The 20340-nt window shown below is 43.8% G+C and overlaps 1 protein-coding gene across 1 annotated transcript; it reads left to right on the top strand.

The window, feature by feature from the left end:
- The first annotated feature begins 1022 nt into the window (after nt 1-1022).
- LOC143334819 (gamma-enolase) lies at nt 1023-20297 on the top strand. The gene is made up of 13 exons (XM_076753737.1): nt 1023-1481; nt 10452-10537; nt 11071-11166; nt 11501-11559; nt 13199-13268; nt 14028-14161; nt 14278-14369; nt 14483-14613; nt 15207-15404; nt 15492-15693; nt 17320-17428; nt 17576-17634; nt 19290-20297. Exons 2-13 carry the CDS (start codon nt 10453-10455, stop codon nt 19357-19359), a joined length of 1305 nt encoding a protein of 434 aa, XP_076609852.1. The 5' UTR covers nt 1023-1481; nt 10452; the 3' UTR covers nt 19360-20297.
- Nucleotides 20298-20340: the final 43 nt, after the last annotated feature.

Below are 20340 nucleotides of genomic sequence, written 5' to 3'. Positions count from 1 at the left end.
AATCCAATGAGATATGGCTGCAGACAATACTAATTCCTGACATCCTTAAATGTAGTTCCTATTCAACAGCAACAGTTGAACCACAGTTTTAAGTTAGACCATCTGGCAGGCCTACTTCACAAAAACAAAACAAACAGAGAGCAGCTAACTTCCTCTGCTAGCTTGCTAGCCGCTTGCTAACCTCAGCCTCTGGTTCATAGATAGATACCTATGGACAAAAAAGCAAAAGAAAAATGGTATACATGTGGATGTTATAGGTCAACTTACAGAAATTACTACTCGTTTTCTCATAGAGGGTACGAGCGGATTTCCAAAAATCTGAACGTCATTTGTTCTGCGCTGTCTCTCTGGTTATAGTGTGGGTTGCCAGATAAGGCTGCTGAACCCTGGTTTCGTCCTCTGCACAGGTGCGATGATACAAAACCTGGCAACCACATTGTGATGACAAGATTCTGGGAAGCTGCACGGCACTTAGCTGTTGCTTGCCAAGAATTAACACGTAACACTGCTGAAAACCCTGATATATTTGTGTAGCCCACAGATTAAACAAATGAGATATGTGTTAATGGAGTTTTACAGGTGCCAACAGGTATAGATTTAAGAGCCAGGCTCGCTGTTTCACCCATTTCTCCAGGCTTTATGCTAAGCTAGGCTAACTTCTCCAGCTCTGTACTTAACACACAGACATGGGATTGATACCGGTCTTCTTATTGATGCTGGAAATAAGGCAAATTTGCATGTTTCCAAAAACGCAGGGATTGTTGACTTTGGATGCTGATCTTCATCTTTCTTTTTGGATTGGCAGTAACCTGGCAGCACACTTGGATCAACTAGGCTTTAAGTGCCTTGCTCAAGGGCACACTGAGCATCAGCGGTAATCGTGGGACTGACCAAGGAGCCTGACAAATCCAAATAAATCGATCATGTAGCGACGTTGTAGCGAAGCACCTTCTCCTCTTTCATAGGGATTTCTGCAGCTGCATTGTTTTCAGTGCCTGTGTGGTTAAATGCTCACACACACTCACACACACACACACACACACACACACACACACACACACACACAGAGCATCATCGTGTCTGAGTGTGGTGGAGAAGGATGGATTATGTAACTGTATATACATCGGCTGAACCCCACTGCAGCACCAGAGAGGAAGACAGGGACACACACAGGGAGAGAGACCCGGTCCTCCCTTCATCTATTTTTACCTCCTCTGTCGGGCGACGAGCCTCTGCACCCCATCCTTATCCCTTCATCCCACCCCTTCGTCCATCTCCTCCTTTTTAATTAACCCTCCTCTTCTCCTCCTCTTCCTCTCTCCATCTCCCTCTGAGTCATCTCCCCTCCCCCCTCTGTCACACATCTCACCCCCCTCCTCCCCTCCTGTTTTCCTCTCCCTCTCCGTCTCCCTCGCTCTGCCTCTCCAGTATTTTCTCGGTCGCCGTGAAAGGCAGAACGCGCACACACACACAGGCGGCAGGTAAAGGCAGGAAATCCTCTCTTCCTCTTTTCATCCACTCCAGAGATTTTGTGTTTTTGCATCCGTTGTTTTTTTTTTTTTTTCTTCTCTTTGATCTCATATTGATTGGCTGCTGCTCAGTGCAGGAAGGATGCAGAATGATGCTGTGAGATAGAAATGCTTCAGTTGTAGGTGCTACTGTGTGTGTGTGTGTGTGTGTGTGTGTGTGTGTGTGTGTGTTTTTGCTTTATGCATTTTCTCTGATTCCTTGGAAAATGGCTGTCGTGTGTGTGTGTTTGTGTGTACATCTGTGTGAAAGTGTGTGTGTGTGTGTGTGCATATATAGTACATGTGTATATATGTGTGGATGTGTCAGTGTCAGGTGTTACTGTGTGTATGTGTGAATGTGATATTTCTTCATGGCAGTTAAATGTGTGTGTGTGCGTGTGTGAAAGGAGTATATGTGTGTGCGAGTGGATCCTGCAGTCAAGCGTGTGTGTGTTAGACTGTTGATGTGTTTTAAAATAGCAGGCACAGGAAAGTGTGTGTGTGATTTTTGTGCATGTATTTTCTCTCGGATTTTTTGGAAAACGGCCATCAAGTGTGTGTGTGTTTGTGTGTGTGTGTGTGTGTGTGTGTGTGTGTGTGTATGTGTGTATGTGTGATGGGATCAGGCATTCAATTATGGTTGAGTCCTTGGTATGTCAAGTGTGTTAGATGGGTGGTGTGTTTTGGTGTGTGTGTGGGTGTGTGTGATTTCTTGGAAAATGGCTGGGAAGTGTGTGTTTAGGCTGCAAGGATATTAGGTGGCAATCAATGATTAGCAATTATGGTATGGTGTGTGTGTGTGTGTGTGTGTGTGTGTGTGTGTGTGTGTGTTTGATGTCTTTTAATATGGCATGCATGGGAATGTGTGTGGTTGTGTGATTTTGCGCGCGCGTGTGTGAAGCCTGAAAGCGTTCAGTATGTGTGTGTGTTTGTTTATGTGTACTGTGGCAGCAGGAACATGGTCGAGTCGGTGTGACGTGTGGGTGGATGTGAAGTATGTGCGTGTGTGTCAAAGTACTTGAGATAATTGCAAGTTCAAGCTATATATGTGTGTAAGAGTGCTCCACTTCCTGTGTGTGTGTGTGTGTGTGTGTGTGTGTGTGCGTGCGCGTCTGCCATACGTGCAGCGACCAGCCTTCTGTTCTCCTCCTCATCTTCCTTCTCTTTATCCCTCCATTTCTCCTCTCTTCTCCAGCCAAATAGGGTCATTTAATTATTTATCTCTCTCTCCTCGTCTCTTTGTCTCTCTATCTCTCTCGCCCTGCCTCATTTTCACTCACTTTCCATTTCGTCCTCTGTCACTCCCTCTCTCTCTCTCTCTCCTTCCTCTTGGCCATTCTTATGTCTCTCTCTCTTTCTCTCTTTCTCTCTGATATTTATATTTAAATCTGTCTCTCACCACTTATTCCTCCTTTCTGTCTTTTTCTCTTCACTCCGCCCTGCCTTCATTTGTCTCTCTCCCTCCATCCGTTAGCGATTTCCTACATCTCTCTTCCTTTCTCACTTTTATTTGCAAGCGCTGCGTACAAAAAAAGTTTTCCAATTAATCACAATTTCCAGCTTAGTGATCCATTACTGACTCTTGAAGTCTTAGATTTATTTTTAGCTTTCCTCTGTTAAATAATGTTATTGACCTACTGTAAATGACACAGCTGTATTTTTTATAGTTATTTCATCATAGTGTTCGTTCAGTTGTCACAGAGTTAACAGTTCACTTTGAATTCTGCGTTAATTTTGGATGAATTCAGCAATGCTTCAAAAAAACCTTTCTGAGCTCCTTCCAGCTCTGACAAGCTTTTCCACACAGGCTCATGAGTATTGTAGTATTTAGAGTACTTAATGTAAATCTGTCATATTATCGAATCATCCAGGAGACTTCTGTGTTTTTGTGCTGAGGAACATTGAGGAAATCATCATTTTTACAGCGGGGATGAAATACTTGACAAACCTTCGGCTGCTCCCACTCAGCAGCTTTTTTGGTCTGTAATTTCAAAGCTTTATTAATTATTTATTGCTGAAATGTGTTTCCAATTCAGCTCATGATTTGCACTTTGAAGCAATTTTTCATTCCAGAGAAAACAGCTGGTTTGCAGGCAGGATGAGAAGGATTTTACTAAAAAAACAACGATAAGTAATTCATCTCAATCATCACTTACGACCCACCGTGTCTGTATCCGCAGACTCTGCCTGTGTCTTCTTATTTTGCTGTGTTCGGGGTGTTTCTGGGTGTTGATCTTTGGGCAGTAGGTGTGCAGCCCCCCGACCCAATAACAGCGTGCAGGGTCTTAAAACCAGGTACCAAATCACCAGATCAAGCAGAGTCCAAGAGGAGCCACAGAGGAGGGTCCAGCTCTGAATGTTGTGTCTGACAAATCCTCCTCATTCTGCCTTTAAAGAGTAATATAAGTTCCCAAAGCCAATTCTGGGATGTGTTCTCATGTCTGCAATGAGTGTATCTGATGTCATTTAAAGAGGTACTCTGCATTGTCTGCAAGAGACAAAATAGGCGAAGGAGTGGCCCCGATATCTTGACCTTTTGTCCAGTCACAGTACGTAAGGCTTTCTGCTATGAAGTCACCCTGATGACATCACCAGGGTTATTTTTTTCCAGACTTTAGAAAAGAAAACATCAGACAGCTGATTCAGCAACACTCCTCAAGATGAGTGAGCTGATCTTGGTGTGTAAAATAGGCGGAGTGCCCCTTTAATCTTTGAGAATCGAACCGAATCAGACTGAAACGAAGCAGGATGCAGATATTCAGCATTTTTATCCATCCTTCACTCTATTTTGTCTTTCTCGCTTTATCTACGGCTCTTCCATCTTCTCTGCCTTTGCGAGATTTTCTATTTCCTCTCCTCTCGCTCTTTCTTCAGCCACCTGCATTTGTCTCTCTCTCTGCAGTCCATTCTCTTTCCCTCCATCCTCGGAGTCTTTATCCTTTTCTCTCTCTCCTCACACAGAGATATCATAAATATAATGATGATATACCGTCCTCCCTGTCCTCTCCCTGCGTGCCTCCATCCCTCTCTCCCTTATTCACTCCGGCTCCCCGGCTCACGTGTTTTTTTTTTTAGTGCTGGTATATTTTCTGCTGAGCACTGCAGTCTCTGGTAGGTGTGGTGTGGTGCGTTCATGGGTGTCCTCCCTCTCTGCTGCTGCTGCTGCTGCTGTAGAGCTTACGTAACTCAGAGCAACGTGCACAAAAAGAGCACTGGGCGAGAGACATAGACAGAGATGGAGAGCGAGAGAGGAGTAATGAGTTAAATTCATTGAGGTGGTGACAGGCTGGAAAGGAGGAACGTGTGTTTATCGATACGAGGCGAGTGTGTGCAGCAAACATTGAGAAACACCTTGCTGGTGTCGTGCATACATGACCGACATCCAACCATTTAATACCACACAGTGAAAATACTCCACTGCAACTAATAGTACTGCATTCGGTACTAAAGTGAAAGTATATAAATATTAGCAAAGTATCAAAAGTAAAAAGACTGCATTCATGTGTTTGCTGCATTTTACTGCTGTATGTTTAAGATTGAGCTCATTGAACTGCTTTATGTCCTGTTGGCTGCTTTAATCTACAGCGATGCATCATATTCTGTGAGAACATCATATGTTTGCAGTGTGGCTGTCCTGTGAGAACCACGTATCTCCAAAAAGTTTGATGAGCTCAGGAAAACAGCCTGTTTTCAGCTTTGTGACGATGTATTTTCAGCTGATCCAAGAGGCTTTTTAAAGAGTTTATTGAGCTGAAGAAGGATGAGAATTTTCTCAAGACATGAAGGAACACTTCATCCTTCATCCTTCATCCTGTCACAAACGTTCACATTCACCAGTTTTGGAGATACATAGTTTTCATTGGACAGGAAGGGCATGAAAAATCCACCACCCTCGTCCAAAGACGGACTTTCTTGCTCTTTATATGTCACCTGACTTCATCCTTTGCTCCCGTCATAATTGCTGCTGTGACAGTATCCACACACACACACACACACACACACTGCACAGTTGAGAGTGACAAAGCAAAATGTTTTAGCTCTTTACTCGACGTCTTGTTGCATTAAGACGCTGTCTGTCTGAAATCTGAGACTTCCCTAAGAGAGCATCTACTGGTCATGAGAGGAACAGCAACACGAGTTGACACGTAGCTAATTCTTTCAGTCACACTAAGGAGCGTGACATTTTGTCCGCTACTCTGCAAAACTGACATACTTTGTGTTCAGTGCCAATTAGCAAATGATAGCATGCTAACACACTTGACTAAGATGATGAGAGTAAATATTATCTGCCAAACATCAGCACGTTAGCATTGTCACTGTTAGTTAGCATGCTGACATTAGCATCTAGCTCAAAGCGACACTGTGCAGCCTTACAGAGCTGCTAGCATGGCTGCAGACTCTTTGAAATAGCATTTTATGTATTACAGCTACAGATATTTATGTCTGTCATGTAAACACATGCTGACTAAATTTCATTGGGTTAAGAATATTTGTGAATATGTAATATATTCACTCTCAAAGTGCCTGCTTTGAAGATGCGATCGGAACAAGAGAAAAAAGGAGAAATTGCTGAATTTCTGATGTAAAACTGTTGGCGTGCACTCTGCATACTGCTGCTCCACCCTCAGGAGGGTGTTTGGAAAACTGCAGTAGTCTAGGGTGGGGCTTCAAAACAGCAACATAAAAGAGAGAGAGAAAAGAAACACCATAAAATTAATATAGGCCAGTCGAGAAAATCACCCACGCATCAATCCCCTTGACTCCGTGTGTGGAAGTTTCTGTATGCTGGCGGCGAGTCAGACGCCTTATCTGCTGTTTCTTATGCTGAGCACCATTTATACATTTTGCTGACGCTTTTATCCTCTGTGACTTACAATGAGTGTAAGAACTGAATAAGCACAAATTCGTAGGTCGCCGACGTCGTAATCGACCAGCATTGAGGGGAACAAGGTTCAGAGCTGCTGTGAAAATGGATGGAAATATCCCTGAGTCGCTCAGAAGGATAGAGGAGGTACGAAAGAGGAGTGCTGAGCAAAGGAGTCAGAGGACAGGCAGAAAAGACAGGAGGAGTAATGTGACTTAGAGGCAGGTTAAAAGCAACACAAGGGAGGATTTATGTCCCGGAGGAAGAGATAAAAGGTAGCAGGGAGGCTAGCAAAAGAAAGAAATGCGTAGCTTAAATGTCATCAGAAGGTTTTCTAGAGACAGAAAATGTTTGTGTTCAGGCTGTGAGTCAAATAAACACCAGAGAGAAATTATAGAGGAACTGAGACAACAAAATAACGGATGATACAAACAGAGACCCCACCATTAAAAAGCTCATCTGAAGGTTATGTTATCACTGTTTCTGTGGCGGCAAGTTTACACGCGAGACAACTGTTACACGATCACGTTAGACTGTGGAGAATAACACGAGGCAGTCAGCCGAACATCTAGCTAAGTGTTATTGGATGCCACCATGAATCTAGTCAATTGTAATTAATGCGGCATCACGTGAATGAACACAAGCAGTTTGTGCTTTGAATGATTTCATTCATTCAACATTTGAAACATCCATTCAGAGGAAACGCTGCAGTGCAGGCGGAGGTCAAGCGGAGCTAACGGGCTGTGGAAACGTAGCTAAGCTAACGAACAGGGGAGTTACTGATGAGTGACGTTTTGCTGCCTTTTCATCTTTTTAAAGTTAAAGTTGGTGGCCTATAGACTGGAGAAAGATCACTGAATTCACCGTGCAGCTGTTGCATCATGTTGACATCATGAATCAATCAACACACCTTAAATGAACATTCCACTTGTTTTTATTGGCTGTCCTGCCTGACACGCACTTTATCTCTGGATCTTCAGAGTCCTTGAACACGTAATTTCAAGCAGATTACATGAACTCAAAATGTTCTTCCTCACTTGAAAAAGTGGCAAAGCATCGTTCATGCACTTAGCTACAGCTAACACATCCTCATTTTCAGTGGTAAAGAGAGGAAACCGTGAGGACAAAGCTTTAACTTTAACCCAAACCATGATCCTAACAAGTCGCTTTTGTGCTTAAATCTAATCAAATGTTGTTCTTGGCGGCACAGACAAACATGGATTTTATCGTTTAATTTGGAGGACTATTTCCTTTGTGCTCACCAACAAATACACACTGGTGTGAGGAATTTCTGGCTACATTTCTGTATCAACAGTTCATGAACTATCGACTTTGCTGTATGAATCTTTTATTTTTTTTATTTTTTTACTCAGCTCTCATTATGTGACGAAGTCGTGTTAATACACACCCTGTAATGTGCATGTTGCCGTTAATGAAACTGAGCCACCATTAATGTAATTATCTGCACCTGCACTTCGAACTCAACATGAGAAAAGGAAGCTTTAAACCACTGCAGCATGAAATACAATTTCCCCATGGACTTGACTTCAAACGGCACAATATCTGGTTTGTTCTCTGAGGGAAACACTGTAAAGCTTTGCATTGATTAATGCACACTAAAGAGGAACAATGAGAAAAGATGTCTCTACAGGAGTTGACACACCCTCTGCTACGAATCTCTGCTGTATTTGAAAGGACAACTTCAGTACAGTGACACGTTTCTGCAAGCCAGCAGGGAGCCAGATTTAGCTCCTCACCGAACGATGAAGTATTCATATGCTACAGACACGAGAAAGGCATAAAAATCCTTTTCTGACATATCGTTGCAGTGCTGCGTGCGTGGAATATCAACGAGGACGACGAGGGAAAACACTCACGGAGGAGATCAGTATGGATGATTGTGAAATGACAGTGAGGAACGAGCTCGTAATGTTTTGGACTTTAGGTTTGTGTGCGTTAGTAATGTCACAGTTATACAGAAATTTAAAATGCATCAAACAGAATTGATGCATTTTTAATCTGTGGTGTGGAGCAGTTCAGTCTCTCGCAGTGAGAAATGAGTCCTTTCATGTTAATGATTAGAAGTGAAACTAAGAAAAGGGCTGCACAGTGAGATGACCTTATTTTGAACATAAAGCAGGTGCTCTTTAAATTAAATCTGATTTCTGTCCTTGAGATCACATCTAATCTGAATATGTCTTCACAGGGGTGTCAGTTGCAGCAGCTATTTGAAAATCCATCACTTAGTTTGAGTGTAAAATCCCTCTTATTGTTCTCAATAACCAGCGAGTTTCAAACTATTAGCTCTAACAGTAACATAATCTCAACTGTAAACAGCACAAAGACAATATATTTAATGTCTGACTCCATCAGCTTCATTGATTTTTATGTCAATCTGATGCAGCAACACGTTTCACAGACTGGGAAAGTTGTGGAATGCTCCAAAAACACCTGTTTGGAACATTCCACAGGTAAACAGGCTCATTGGTAACAGGTGAGAGGATCATGATTGGGTATGAAAGGGGCATCCTGGAAAGGCTCAGTCGTTCACAAGCGAGGATGCAGCAAGGTTCACCACTTTGTGAACACATGATTGGATCAAGGGGATTAACACATGGACTCAGAGACACTTCAGAAAATTTTTGAGCGTCGAGGTTGAAGCTGCCGTGCACTAACCTCTTTAGACGAATGCTCTTGTGGTCAAGTTGTTTTTCAAAGCATCAAATGGGACCCAGAGATGCATCTTTCCTGCGTTAGTGCTGCAGGATTTTCCGAAGTGCTCTCCTGGGAGGGAAGAAGCGACAGCAGTAAACAGCCGTGGTTGAAAGCAGAACATGCAATGATTGTGAAGGAAGCACCAGGATCAGCCTGATGACTAAAATGCACCCGTAAAATCTCTCTTCTTGTTTTCTTTAAGCAGGTAAAAGCCTGAGAGTGCAGACAGAATATCCAGTGTAGGTTGTCATCTGTCTCTGTCCATTTTAGCAAGATACTGACGTGCTAGCTCATAATTCTTTGAGTTTGTGATAGTTTAACCATCCTAATCCAGTATATTTCCTGTTTAAACAGGGTGTTTGGACTGGGACACTGAGGACATTTGCTGGGGACTATTTTCAGTGGTGGATTAATACACATTTGGAGCTCTATTTATTTAGTAGAACTGGTATTGGGAACAGCAGCATGATGCATGTTGACATGGAGCTCCGTGACACAGATACATACACCACTTGGCTTTGTTGACAATAAGAAAAATAGAGAATATCACCAGTTTCAAATCTGGATGAAAGCAGCGCAAACAGATGCATAATTTACTCTGCTTCAGGAGACTTTTACTGCAAACTGCTTCCAGAGACAGAAAAGCAAATGCAACGTGTGTGGCCATGTATTACTCATGCTGTGGGGACATAAATCTGTTTTCACAGCCTCAAAACTGCCAAACTGTCAGTTTGTTGTCAGGTGGGGTATTTTGTCAATGTGTACTACACACATTCTCATAATGCAATTCAATACAACAGATCTGTCTCTATGTAAGAAAATTATGATGTTTAAATCTCCGTCACGTAAATCACTAAATTGTAGAGTAAAGACTTGGGTTAAGGTTTAGGTTACAGTTAGGTTCTGGTTATGGTTAGGGTAAGTCCCCAGGAGTTGTTATGTCCCCAAAAATGATGGAAACATGACTGTGTGTGTGTGTGTGTGTGTGTGTGTGTGTGTGTGTTTGTATATGTGTGTGACACTACCCAGTCCTCTGTGGTGAGGTTTGATTTTCACCATGAATCTGCAGTGACGGTGTTTCATGTCTCCCCTGGCAGGCTGCTCTGTGTGTGTGTGTGTGTGTGTGTGTATGTGTGTGTGTGTGTGTGTGTGTGTCTGTGTGTGCGCAGTGTAAAAATAGACCTTCTTGGCCATGAAGATTTCTCTTTCCCTTCTCCTTTCTCCCTCTTTTTCAGTTCAGTCGGAAGTCGACATAACTGTCAATATAACTGTCAAAAACTGACCGTATCTCCAGCAGGATTCATAACGCACATCACAGGATAAAGCATCATAACGAAGCCTCTTTTCTTCTCCGTGTCTCTCAGGATGTCGATCGTCAGCATCGTTGCCAGGGAGATCTTGGACTCCCGGGGAAACCCCACTGTGGAAGTGGACCTTCGCACAGAGAAAGGTGACCGCCGCCGCGCCTGTCTGCAAATATCAGAGGAAGAAAATAACATGATGCTCACCACGACGGTGTCCGCTCACATTAATCATGTCAGAAATTTGCCAAAGAGCATTAAGAAAGCTTGTCAGTGCAACAGCAGCTGGGCTGTAATTGTAAATTGTTTCTGACATCAAACGACCGTCATTTGACCTCTGTCCAGATCAATCAGTTCCCAGTTCAGTGAAAGCTGGGGATTGGAGTCTTCTGCAGGACGAAGATGTCAAATCAAATGAAATCTGACTTTAAACTTTATTTACTGGTGAGATTAGATTAGATTTATTTAGATTTCTCTGTCAGAAGTTGAGGACCATAGAGGATGAAATGTGTAAAACGGCAACGTACAGATGAGCACTTGAGCATCACAATCCTGGAATTGAAGTCAAACAAAGAAAAACGTGCACATTTGAAACTATGAACCGCACACCGCTTTCCTCGTCTCCTTTGTCCATTTCTCACATTTCAAACGTTCATTCTTTCCCTTTCTGACTGATCTTCAGGTTTGTTCAGGGCTGCAGTGCCCAGCGGAGCATCCACAGGGATCTACGAGGCTCTGGAGCTCCGAGATGGAGACAAGAGCCGCTACAAGGGCAAAGGTACGGAGACAGATCAACTGAAGCTAACTGCCTGCTAGCACCAGCTTAATTTAGCATACAGGCATCATGATGGCACCAATGACAGTGTTAAACTATCCTTTTAACGGAGCTTGTTTGCTGAAAATGGCGATGTGAGGTTTAATATTAAGGTGGTTAATGAGAGCCAGAAGGACTCAACTGAAACAATAAGCTAAAAAAGGCTAATATCTGCTTTGACCTGCAGAACCTGTATTGAATCTTTCCTCTTCCTTTCCTTTTCCTCCTCCAGCTCTCATTCTAGTTGCTATAATTTCCCTTTTCTGACTCACTTACCTTCATTTGTCCTCTCTTCCAGGTGTTTTGAAGGCAGTTGGGCACATCAACGATACTCTGGGTCCGGCTCTTATAGCCTCTGTAAGTCACCAAAATGTTAACACAGTGTATTTGTCAATATAATATTTAAATATACAAAGTCTGACTGTTGTTCTCTGTAACTGCCAGTTTTTCAGGTTGTAGCACCAGTGAAAATTGTATTTTTGGCAGAATTTCTGGCCTCCCAGTCAACAAAAAGTACTTAAGTGAGTTAAAAGCTGTGATTAGTTAAAAAAAAAAAAAAGGGGAAGAAAATGAAAATGCACTCTAAGTGATGCTGGCCATTGACCGGATGATGAAACCATGAAGTCTCTGTTCAGACATGTTGTAATTATGAATCCTGTTTTATGTGATGAACAATGAACATGCTGAATAAATAATAAGCCACACATTAAAAGCAGCCTACAGACCGTCTGGAAACACAGGCCTACCTGCACAGCCAATCGTTCACATGCTAACAGTTCCTCCATTTATTCACCATGCTGGTGATTTCAGCGCTTAATCTATTTGATTGATCTGTTAACGGGGGAAAATGACTCAGCCTTCATCAGTTTCTGTGATTGCTGATGTTATTGTGTTGGTGGGAGATCTGAGCACATCTAATGAGATCGACCACAAACATTATCGCCATCTAATCTGCAGCGTTTCATTAACTCACTTGAGTGTTTGGCGACTGTTTGTCCAACCTCTTTGTCTTTCAGCCATCTTCTCCTCTGCTGAAGAAACACTTTGAAAATTCCTCCTAACAGGTTTTTCTTAAGGGCGAAGATGCTTTGTGAATAACTTTTATCTTAACTATGATCTAGTCTTAATTTTGAAGGGGAAATCCTTAGAAAATATTATAATTCTAACTTTATGAAGGCTTTATGAAGACGACCCCCAGCCTTGAAACATCCCTTTAGAAACCTGTGAGTGCTGACGAGGATGTTGTACTGACGTGTCTCCGCGGTCTCATTGGTCCAACTGTGTCAGTTAGGGAGGCTGAAAATGTCCCGTTTGGACTTTAAATGTGAACAAAACGACCTTGAACAGCAGGTGACGCTGAGCGCAGGTTCAGTCCATCGATGTGCAGATCACATCTGGATGGACAAACAGGAAGCTGCGAGAATAAGATAAAGTCTTTTCAGCTATCGGTAACGGTGGAGAAAAGTGTGTGTGTGTGTGTGTGTGTGTGTGTGTGTGTGTGTGTGTGTGTGTGCAGATACTGTGAAAGAAAGATGATGATAATGTGTCTGTGTGACAAAAAACTGTGAGTGAGTGACAGGAAAAGTGAATGAGGTGTGTGTGTGTGGCTGTGAGTGTAAGAAAGTGTACGAGTGTGTGTGAGTACAATAGTATGAATCAGATATCTGCTGCAGTGCAGTATGGGTAATCTCCTCCAGCAGCAGATGTTTTGCCGGGAAATGAATTTCGGTCATCAGTCAGGCGGCAAGGAGCAGCCGAACGGCTCCGAGCTCCTGAACGAACAAATCAGTCAGTGTGTGTGTGTGTGTGTGTGTGTGTGTGTGTGTGTGTGGTGTTATAATGACAACAATTACATTTTTTTTCCTAAATCAATCTGTTATTTGTATGAAACAGACGCTTCAAACCTTCATGAACAGAACTCAGAATGGGCTTCTGGGGGAATGTTGCTGCTGTGTGTGTGTTATTCCAGTGTGTTTCTGGGCATGTGTGTCTGCAGGGCATCAGCGTGGCGGAGCAGGAGCAGTTGGACAACATGATGATCGAGATGGACGGCACAGAAAACAAATGTGAGTCAAAACAAGTCGCGATGACTAAGATCACGGCGGCGGAGGCCACCAGCCTCCCGATCCGGCCGCTCGGCGTCCACTGGTGAAGTCACACACTGAAACATGGTTTCACTAAAGGCATGTTTGTCACAAAGAGGCACCAAGAGGCAGAAATAAAGACAAGACCAAGACACCGCTGTTCCAAACACGACCGAGTCAGACTCACATCCTTTAGAAATAACTGCCCTCTTCATTTATTTGAATACATCAAGCCAAGTGATCATTTCTGCCTGCAAGGAACGCAGCAGTGAAAGTAATGGAGCTGGGAGAAATTAATTTCAGCCGGCACGAAAAGCTGTCAGACTGAACTGGAGCTGAATGTGTTGTGAAGAGATTTTAATTTATTATCTGTCTGTGCAGAAAAACACAATTATATCCAGGTTTGCACAGATAAAATGAGCTCCAGTCACAGAGTTCCCTCTCCTGACTGCACGGCATTGGGGTTAAAATAGCAAGTTACCATTAACTGTTTAAAAAACGAAAATAAAAAATGAGTTTTTATTTCTCAGAATAAATACTGAACTTTGAGTGCAAAACTTGAATGAGAATTTCGTTCGTCGTCTCATCACACTCGACCTGAAGCTCCTCCAACATGTTTAACTGCTGCAAAAGCGCAAAAACTCACAAAGAAAAACCTGCGTAGGAAAGAATGTTAATTCAGAAATACCGCAGGATGGGTTGTAAAGGCAAAAATGACTTTATTCATTTCCCGTATAACAGCTCAGTTTGGGGCCAACGCCATCCTGGGAGTGTCTCTAGCCATCTGTAAGGCCGGTGCAGCAGAGAAAGACGTCCCCCTGTACCGCCACATAGCCGACCTGGCCGGAAACACAGAGCTGGTGCTGCCGGTTCCTGTAAGACCCAAAAACTCACTGCTCAACATCCACACACACAGATCTGTGAATGTAGTTCTACACTGAACTTTCCTCTGTCCTCTCATTCCCTCTGCCACTTCCTCTCCTCTCTTCAGGCCTTTAATGTGATAAATGGAGGTTCCCATGCAGGTAACAAACTGGCCATGCAGGAGTTCATGGTTCTCCCTGTTGGAGCTGAATCTTTCAAGTAAGACTGTTTTTCCCCCTCAATTATCCCTCATATCTTTGATTCTTTCTCTCCTGCTGATATTGGCTCCTGCCACCTCTTTCGGTCTCTTCCTCCTTCCCTCCATCCCTCAGGGAGGCGTTGAGGATAGGATCGGAGCTGTACCACACGCTGAAGGGGGTGATCCAGGAGAAATACGGCCAGGATGCCACCAATGTGGGAGACGAGGGAGGATTTGCTCCCAACATCCTGGAGAACAGCGAGGGTGAGAGCCTTTAAAGTCCAGCTTCAGACTGTCTATCACTCTTCTACAGAAGCTTTGATTCTGAGGGTTTGGCAAGAAAATCTGACGTTTAATCTTTTTATGTCAAATGAAACATTTTGCTTAAACGTGAAATTCATCATCATTAATTTACATTGGAACCATTTGCTGCAGCTTTGATTCAATGGTAGCAGCTTTTAGTGACAGTAATGAAATGATGCATTGTAACCTTTAAAGGACCAGCGTGTAGGACTCAGTGGCATCTAGTGGTGAGGTTGCAGATTACAGCTAACTGAATGTGCCTCACTCCCCTCTTTCCCGGCATGCAGGAGAATCTACTGTGGCCACAAAAAAATGCAAAAATTGCAAAAGGCCCTGGTTGGAGTCAGTGTTTGGTTTGTCCTTTCTGGGCTACTGTAGAAAATGGCAGTGCAACATTGCAGACTGTGGACTTTGAGGGTTAGGCTGTTTGTAGCCTGAGAGGCAAAGCCCAGGGCACAGAAGTAATAAGCACATCATTATTTCCATCATTATGTCTTATGTTTCCTCCCGTCTCCATCACTCTCTTCTCCGTCCCTCTCGGTCTCACCCCTCAGCTCTGGACCTGCTGCAGACGGCCATCGAGAAGGCCGGCTTCACGGATAAGGTGGTGGTCGGGATGGACGTGGCCGCCTCAGAGTTCTACCGTGAGGGGAAATACGACCTGGACTTCAAATCCCCTCCTGATTCAGGGAGACACATCACTGCAGAGGAGCTGGCTGACATCTACCAGGGCTTCGTCAACAACTACCCAGGTGGACTAGATTGGTTGTTTTTGTTGATCTCCGGCCAGACGCAAAACAACTTTCATTAACTTTTCACCCCTCGTCCCTCCTTCCCAGTGGTGTCCATCGAGGACCCGTTCGACCAGGACGACTGGGAGGCCTGGTCCCGTCTCACGGCCCAGGTGGGGATCCAGGTGGTGGGGGATGACCTGACGGTGACTAACCCCAAGAGGATAGAGAAAGCTGCCGAGGAGCGAGCCTGCAACTGCCTGCTGCTCAAAGTCAACCAGATCGGCTCCGTCACTGAGGCCATACAGGCGTACGTTTGCTTTATTTTTTAGGTTCAAACGTAGGAAAAATTTTATTAAAAGACTTCAACTTTAACAGCTGTTCAGTATAAGTTACATCTGCTCTCAGCTGCTTTTGGTTAAACTGACATATAATGTAGAAACAGGTCAAATCCGTCATTGAAGTGATAAAATCGGCCTCATTAGGAGGCCTGCGGGCTGTGCACATCTCATCACTGTCAGTCTGATACGCTGCACACATGCTACACACACGGCTACTCTCCACCAAAAGAAAAAAAACATGGCCGCCTCAGGCACGCCGGTGAACTTGGGCTGACCAAAGAAGGTCATCCATCTTGGCTGACATGACAGAGAGGCCTATAGGGAGATACAGAGAGAAACAGCTGCCCTGCCATCGTTCACAGATGTGGACACACACAAACGCGCACACACACACGGCCAGCATGTTGTCAGTCACTTCACATCATTACCTGTCAGCCATGTTGACCTTGTGCCGGAGACGAGCAGCGGCAAACGGACCTTTACAGAAGATTAATGGAGGACAGGAAGTGACAGGAGCTTTTCGTATGAAGATTCGCTGTCAGTCGAACACATTGATGCAGATGACTTGGACTGTTCGCGTATCTCATGTTTGTTGATGTCTTTGTGGAGAGACTGTGTACTCCAGTCGTGAATGTGTGTCATCAATCTCAGACTTAACGAAACGTCACTCAGGGTTATGAAGCTATCAGTCATGGCAGTGTGGCTGGATTACAGCAGGAGGAGGGGAGAAAGATAAAATGAGGGAAACGATGCCGGTGACAGTAAAGATGATGCATCGCGTCCGTCACACAAAAAGCCTCCTGCTTCGTTAATCTGATATATTCTTCTATTAGCTCAGCGGGCTGAGTGGGAAACTGAACGAGGGCTTGTTCATTTGATTAAAACCTCAAATTTGACCCGAGGCATCAACGCGGTCTTCATTTTCATGTGGTTAGCAGGTTAATGTGTCAAATGAGCTGCAGTCACAAGTAAATCACGGTCAGATGAATTAACACTGAGAATTATCACGTTAAGCAGACGTGCACAATGTTTTAATGAGCATCTGAGCTCAGGCACAGTCTGCACCCTGCATTCATGCTGAGAATTAGCAGCTGACATATGTCGTGCAATTCACAGCATAGTTGAATCTGAAAGCTGTACAGAAGCAGAAGAATAAGCAGTGTGAGCCGTATGAGAGGATATTAAAACCTGCAACGCCCTCAGCTGCTGCAAGAAACAAAGGTAAACACGCAAACTTAAAATATCAGGGCTGCTTCCCGCTGACTTTGATGCTTTATTCAACATGTTATTCATCGTGCATCATGTTTCGGAGAGAAGCAGCGCCTCTCAGCCTGCACAGTTTTTACCTCCACGTGTTGACGGTGGATTAGCTGCTGCTCCGCGTGCACGAGAAGAGTTTCCAGCTAAAAACCAAAGCAAATTAAGATAATGTGCAGCCTCTCTCTCACTCCTCCTGGACACTCTTCCAAAGAGTTTGTTTGTAAGGCGAAGGCATGCAGTCACATCAGGACATCGAGGTCGAAATCGCTCAAATATGTTCACCCAATATATATATATTTTTTTATTTAGGAATAAACTGTCTGCTTGTCTCTCAGGTGTAAACTGGCTCAGGCCAACGGTTGGGGCGTGATGGTCAGCCATCGTTCAGGAGAGACGGAGGACACCTTCATCGCTGACCTGGTGGTGGGACTCTGCACTGGACAGGTACACACACACACACACACACACACACACACACACACACACACACGACTTGGAGGCTTTCCTGAACCCTGACTGGAACCACTACATGCACAATGTTTGCAAAGACGATAACTTGAGCTTCAGACCTTCACCGGCTCTCTGTTGCAGATTAAGACTGGCGCTCCCTGCAGATCTGAGCGGCTGGCTAAGTACAACCAACTCATGAGGTGAGTGTGCTGCAGATAAAGTCGTCTCCTCTGTTTCATCTGACTGAACCCTGAGATGCAAAACTGCTCCATGCTGCATGTCGAGTGGGTTTAACAGAGGCCGGGAGGAATGACCTCTTGTTCAGGAAATACTGACTGACCGACTGACTGCATGGCAAAATAACAACAGAAAAGCAGCACAGAATTTCTCATTTCGCCTTTAAAATCTGGAAGCACACGTGAAGGCTGTCCTTAGAGACAGGAAACTGGAGCAGCAGGCTTTATAAACCCATGGCCACTCCCATCTCTCAGCTGCGACCAGTTGCTTTGATGACACACCCAGAAACAGCACCTGAGCCTGAAAGTCAATAACTTTAAGTCTCCTAATCAGGAAAAGAAAAGTTTGTGAATCAAAGAAAGTGTGTTGTGTGTGATGACATAAATACATATTCTATTTCAGGTTCAGCCATTCAAACAAGTGAGTGATATGTCAGAAGTTCTTCTTTTGGAGAGAAATTAAAGACTTTTGGGGCAGCAGAATTTAATGTCTAATGATTTTATTACATTTTATTATTCTCTGTTTTATCTGAATTCATCAAGACTTCATATAAACCTGCATAAAAGTTTGGGTTGCAACTTTGTATTTAAAATGTGTTAAACTGTAAAAAACAATAATAATAATTAGAAACTTGCTGCTGCTGAAGGTACAGTCAGTTCAAGCTCAGTGAAATATTTAATTCCCACTTTTTTAACGTCCTCTGCGGCTTCTTTTGGCTCCAAATCTGGCAGCAGCTCTGCTGTAACGTGGCTCTCCTTTAGCGCTTGGCATCACTGGGCTAATTGACGTGACAGGCGACAGCAGCGCCGGTGTCACCCCATGTGTCCGAGCCAGTCAGCAGCAGGAGCAGGAGGGGAAGAGGAGGAGGAGGAGGAGGAGGAGGAGGAGGAGGAGGTGGGATCGGCTCAGCGTTGTAATCCCATCGGACTGCCGAGGAGATGCAGGAGAGGTTGGGGGGGTGGAGGGACTTACAGGGGCATTAACCAGCGATAAACGCTAATCAGTGCAGTCAAGCGTGCACACGTGCACAGGAGAGAAATGAGTTATTTATACTGAGAGAGGTGACACGTCGCTTTTCAGAGGGACAATTCCAACATTGAATTTTCAATCATTTTAACGACTTAAATCAAAATGAGTTAATTTATGCACATAACATAACATACAGCTTCCTGCTGCCCCTCACTAAAGCACCAAATGTGTCTTAATCCGCCACTGAAAATAGTCCCCAACAAATGTGCTGTTACCTCCTGTTCGTTTGATCCAGTGAGCAGCTGTTTCAGGAAGGTTTCAGCTATATTTGTGTTTTTAAAGATGAATGTCTTCAGTAGGAACCGGCGGGTGAGAGGGAGGGCTCTGCTGACAATGAGAGAAAAACACAACATCAGCTTCGTCTTTTAAGTCCAAAATGTCACTTTAAGGAGTTTGTAGGTTTGCTGGAAGAAGAGCTCGCTTGGTTTTAGCTTTTAAGTTTTAATTTGTCACTTTTTGGAGCAGAGCTGACACCTCAGCGCTGAGGATGATTCACTCTTCTCTGTGACAAACATTGTGTTTCAGACAGAAAATGTTCTTTTCTTTTTAACATCATTTCTCTCTGCTCTTCCTCTTTTCTTCTGTGCAGGATCGAGGAGGAGCTGGGCGACCAGGCTCGCTTTGCAGGCCATAACTTCAGGAACCCCAGCGCCCTGTGAAACTGACAGACGAATGACTCACACACACACACACACACACACACACACTGACAGACAGTACAAACATGGAGCGAGCCATGCACAACGTAAGATCACACAGATTCATGAAAAAACACACGAGCAAAAGAGCCAAGCAAAAAAGAAAAGAAAAGAAATTATGCACCTATAGGTAGAGAGATGATGCTGTATGCGCACACACACACACACACACACACACACACACACACACACACAGAGTACGAAAATGCAACTTGCGCTCATGCACTTGCAGGGAATACCATAAAAATATCTAATTTCTAAGCCAGACATGCACTGTTACTGTAGTTTTAAAGGAATAGTTCATGTACAGCCAGAGGACAGACCTGCGAGAATAAAGATTATTGTTGTAAAAACAGAGAGACAAATAAGTAGAGATATAATAGAATAACGTAGACTGAAGCACGCAACTGAAAGAGACGAAAATACATTTAAAAACACCAAAAGAGGACGACGCACTCGCAGAGAGAAACACAAAGCAGCAGTTTCAGGGACTGAGTGAACAAACAAGAAAACCACACAAACACCTGAACACTTACACACTGAGCTGTGTCACACACTCACCTGGACACTGACGTACCTGCACTCCGCCCACCTCCGCCCCCCTCCCCCCTCTTTTTGCCTCCTTTTCCTTCTGGTCGTGTCCGTTTCTCAGTTTCAAACCCTCTTTTTCTTCCCGCCCTGAAGTGATTCTGATTATTTGTCCTTTATGCTTGAAGTCCTGAAGAAAAAGAAGAAAAAAACAAAAAAAAAACCTGAATCCCTTCATTCCTTCTGTTCCTCCTGAATGTCCATAGAATAGCTGTGTCTAAAAAGATGAAAGAGAATTAAAAAAAGAACGCTTGTCATTGAAAATAATGTGAAAATATGTGAAATAAAAAGATGTTAATTTACAATTTCAATCACAGTTCAAAGCTTTTTGTCTTGTTTGTGTCTGTTTCTTGT

The sequence above is a fragment of the Chaetodon auriga genome, chromosome 17 (assembly GCF_051107435.1).
Source record: "Chaetodon auriga isolate fChaAug3 chromosome 17, fChaAug3.hap1, whole genome shotgun sequence".
Taxonomy (NCBI): domain Eukaryota; kingdom Metazoa; phylum Chordata; class Actinopteri; order Chaetodontiformes; family Chaetodontidae; genus Chaetodon; species Chaetodon auriga.
The sequence above is the reverse complement of the archived record's forward strand: the minus strand, read 5'-3'. Positions and strand labels throughout refer to the sequence as shown.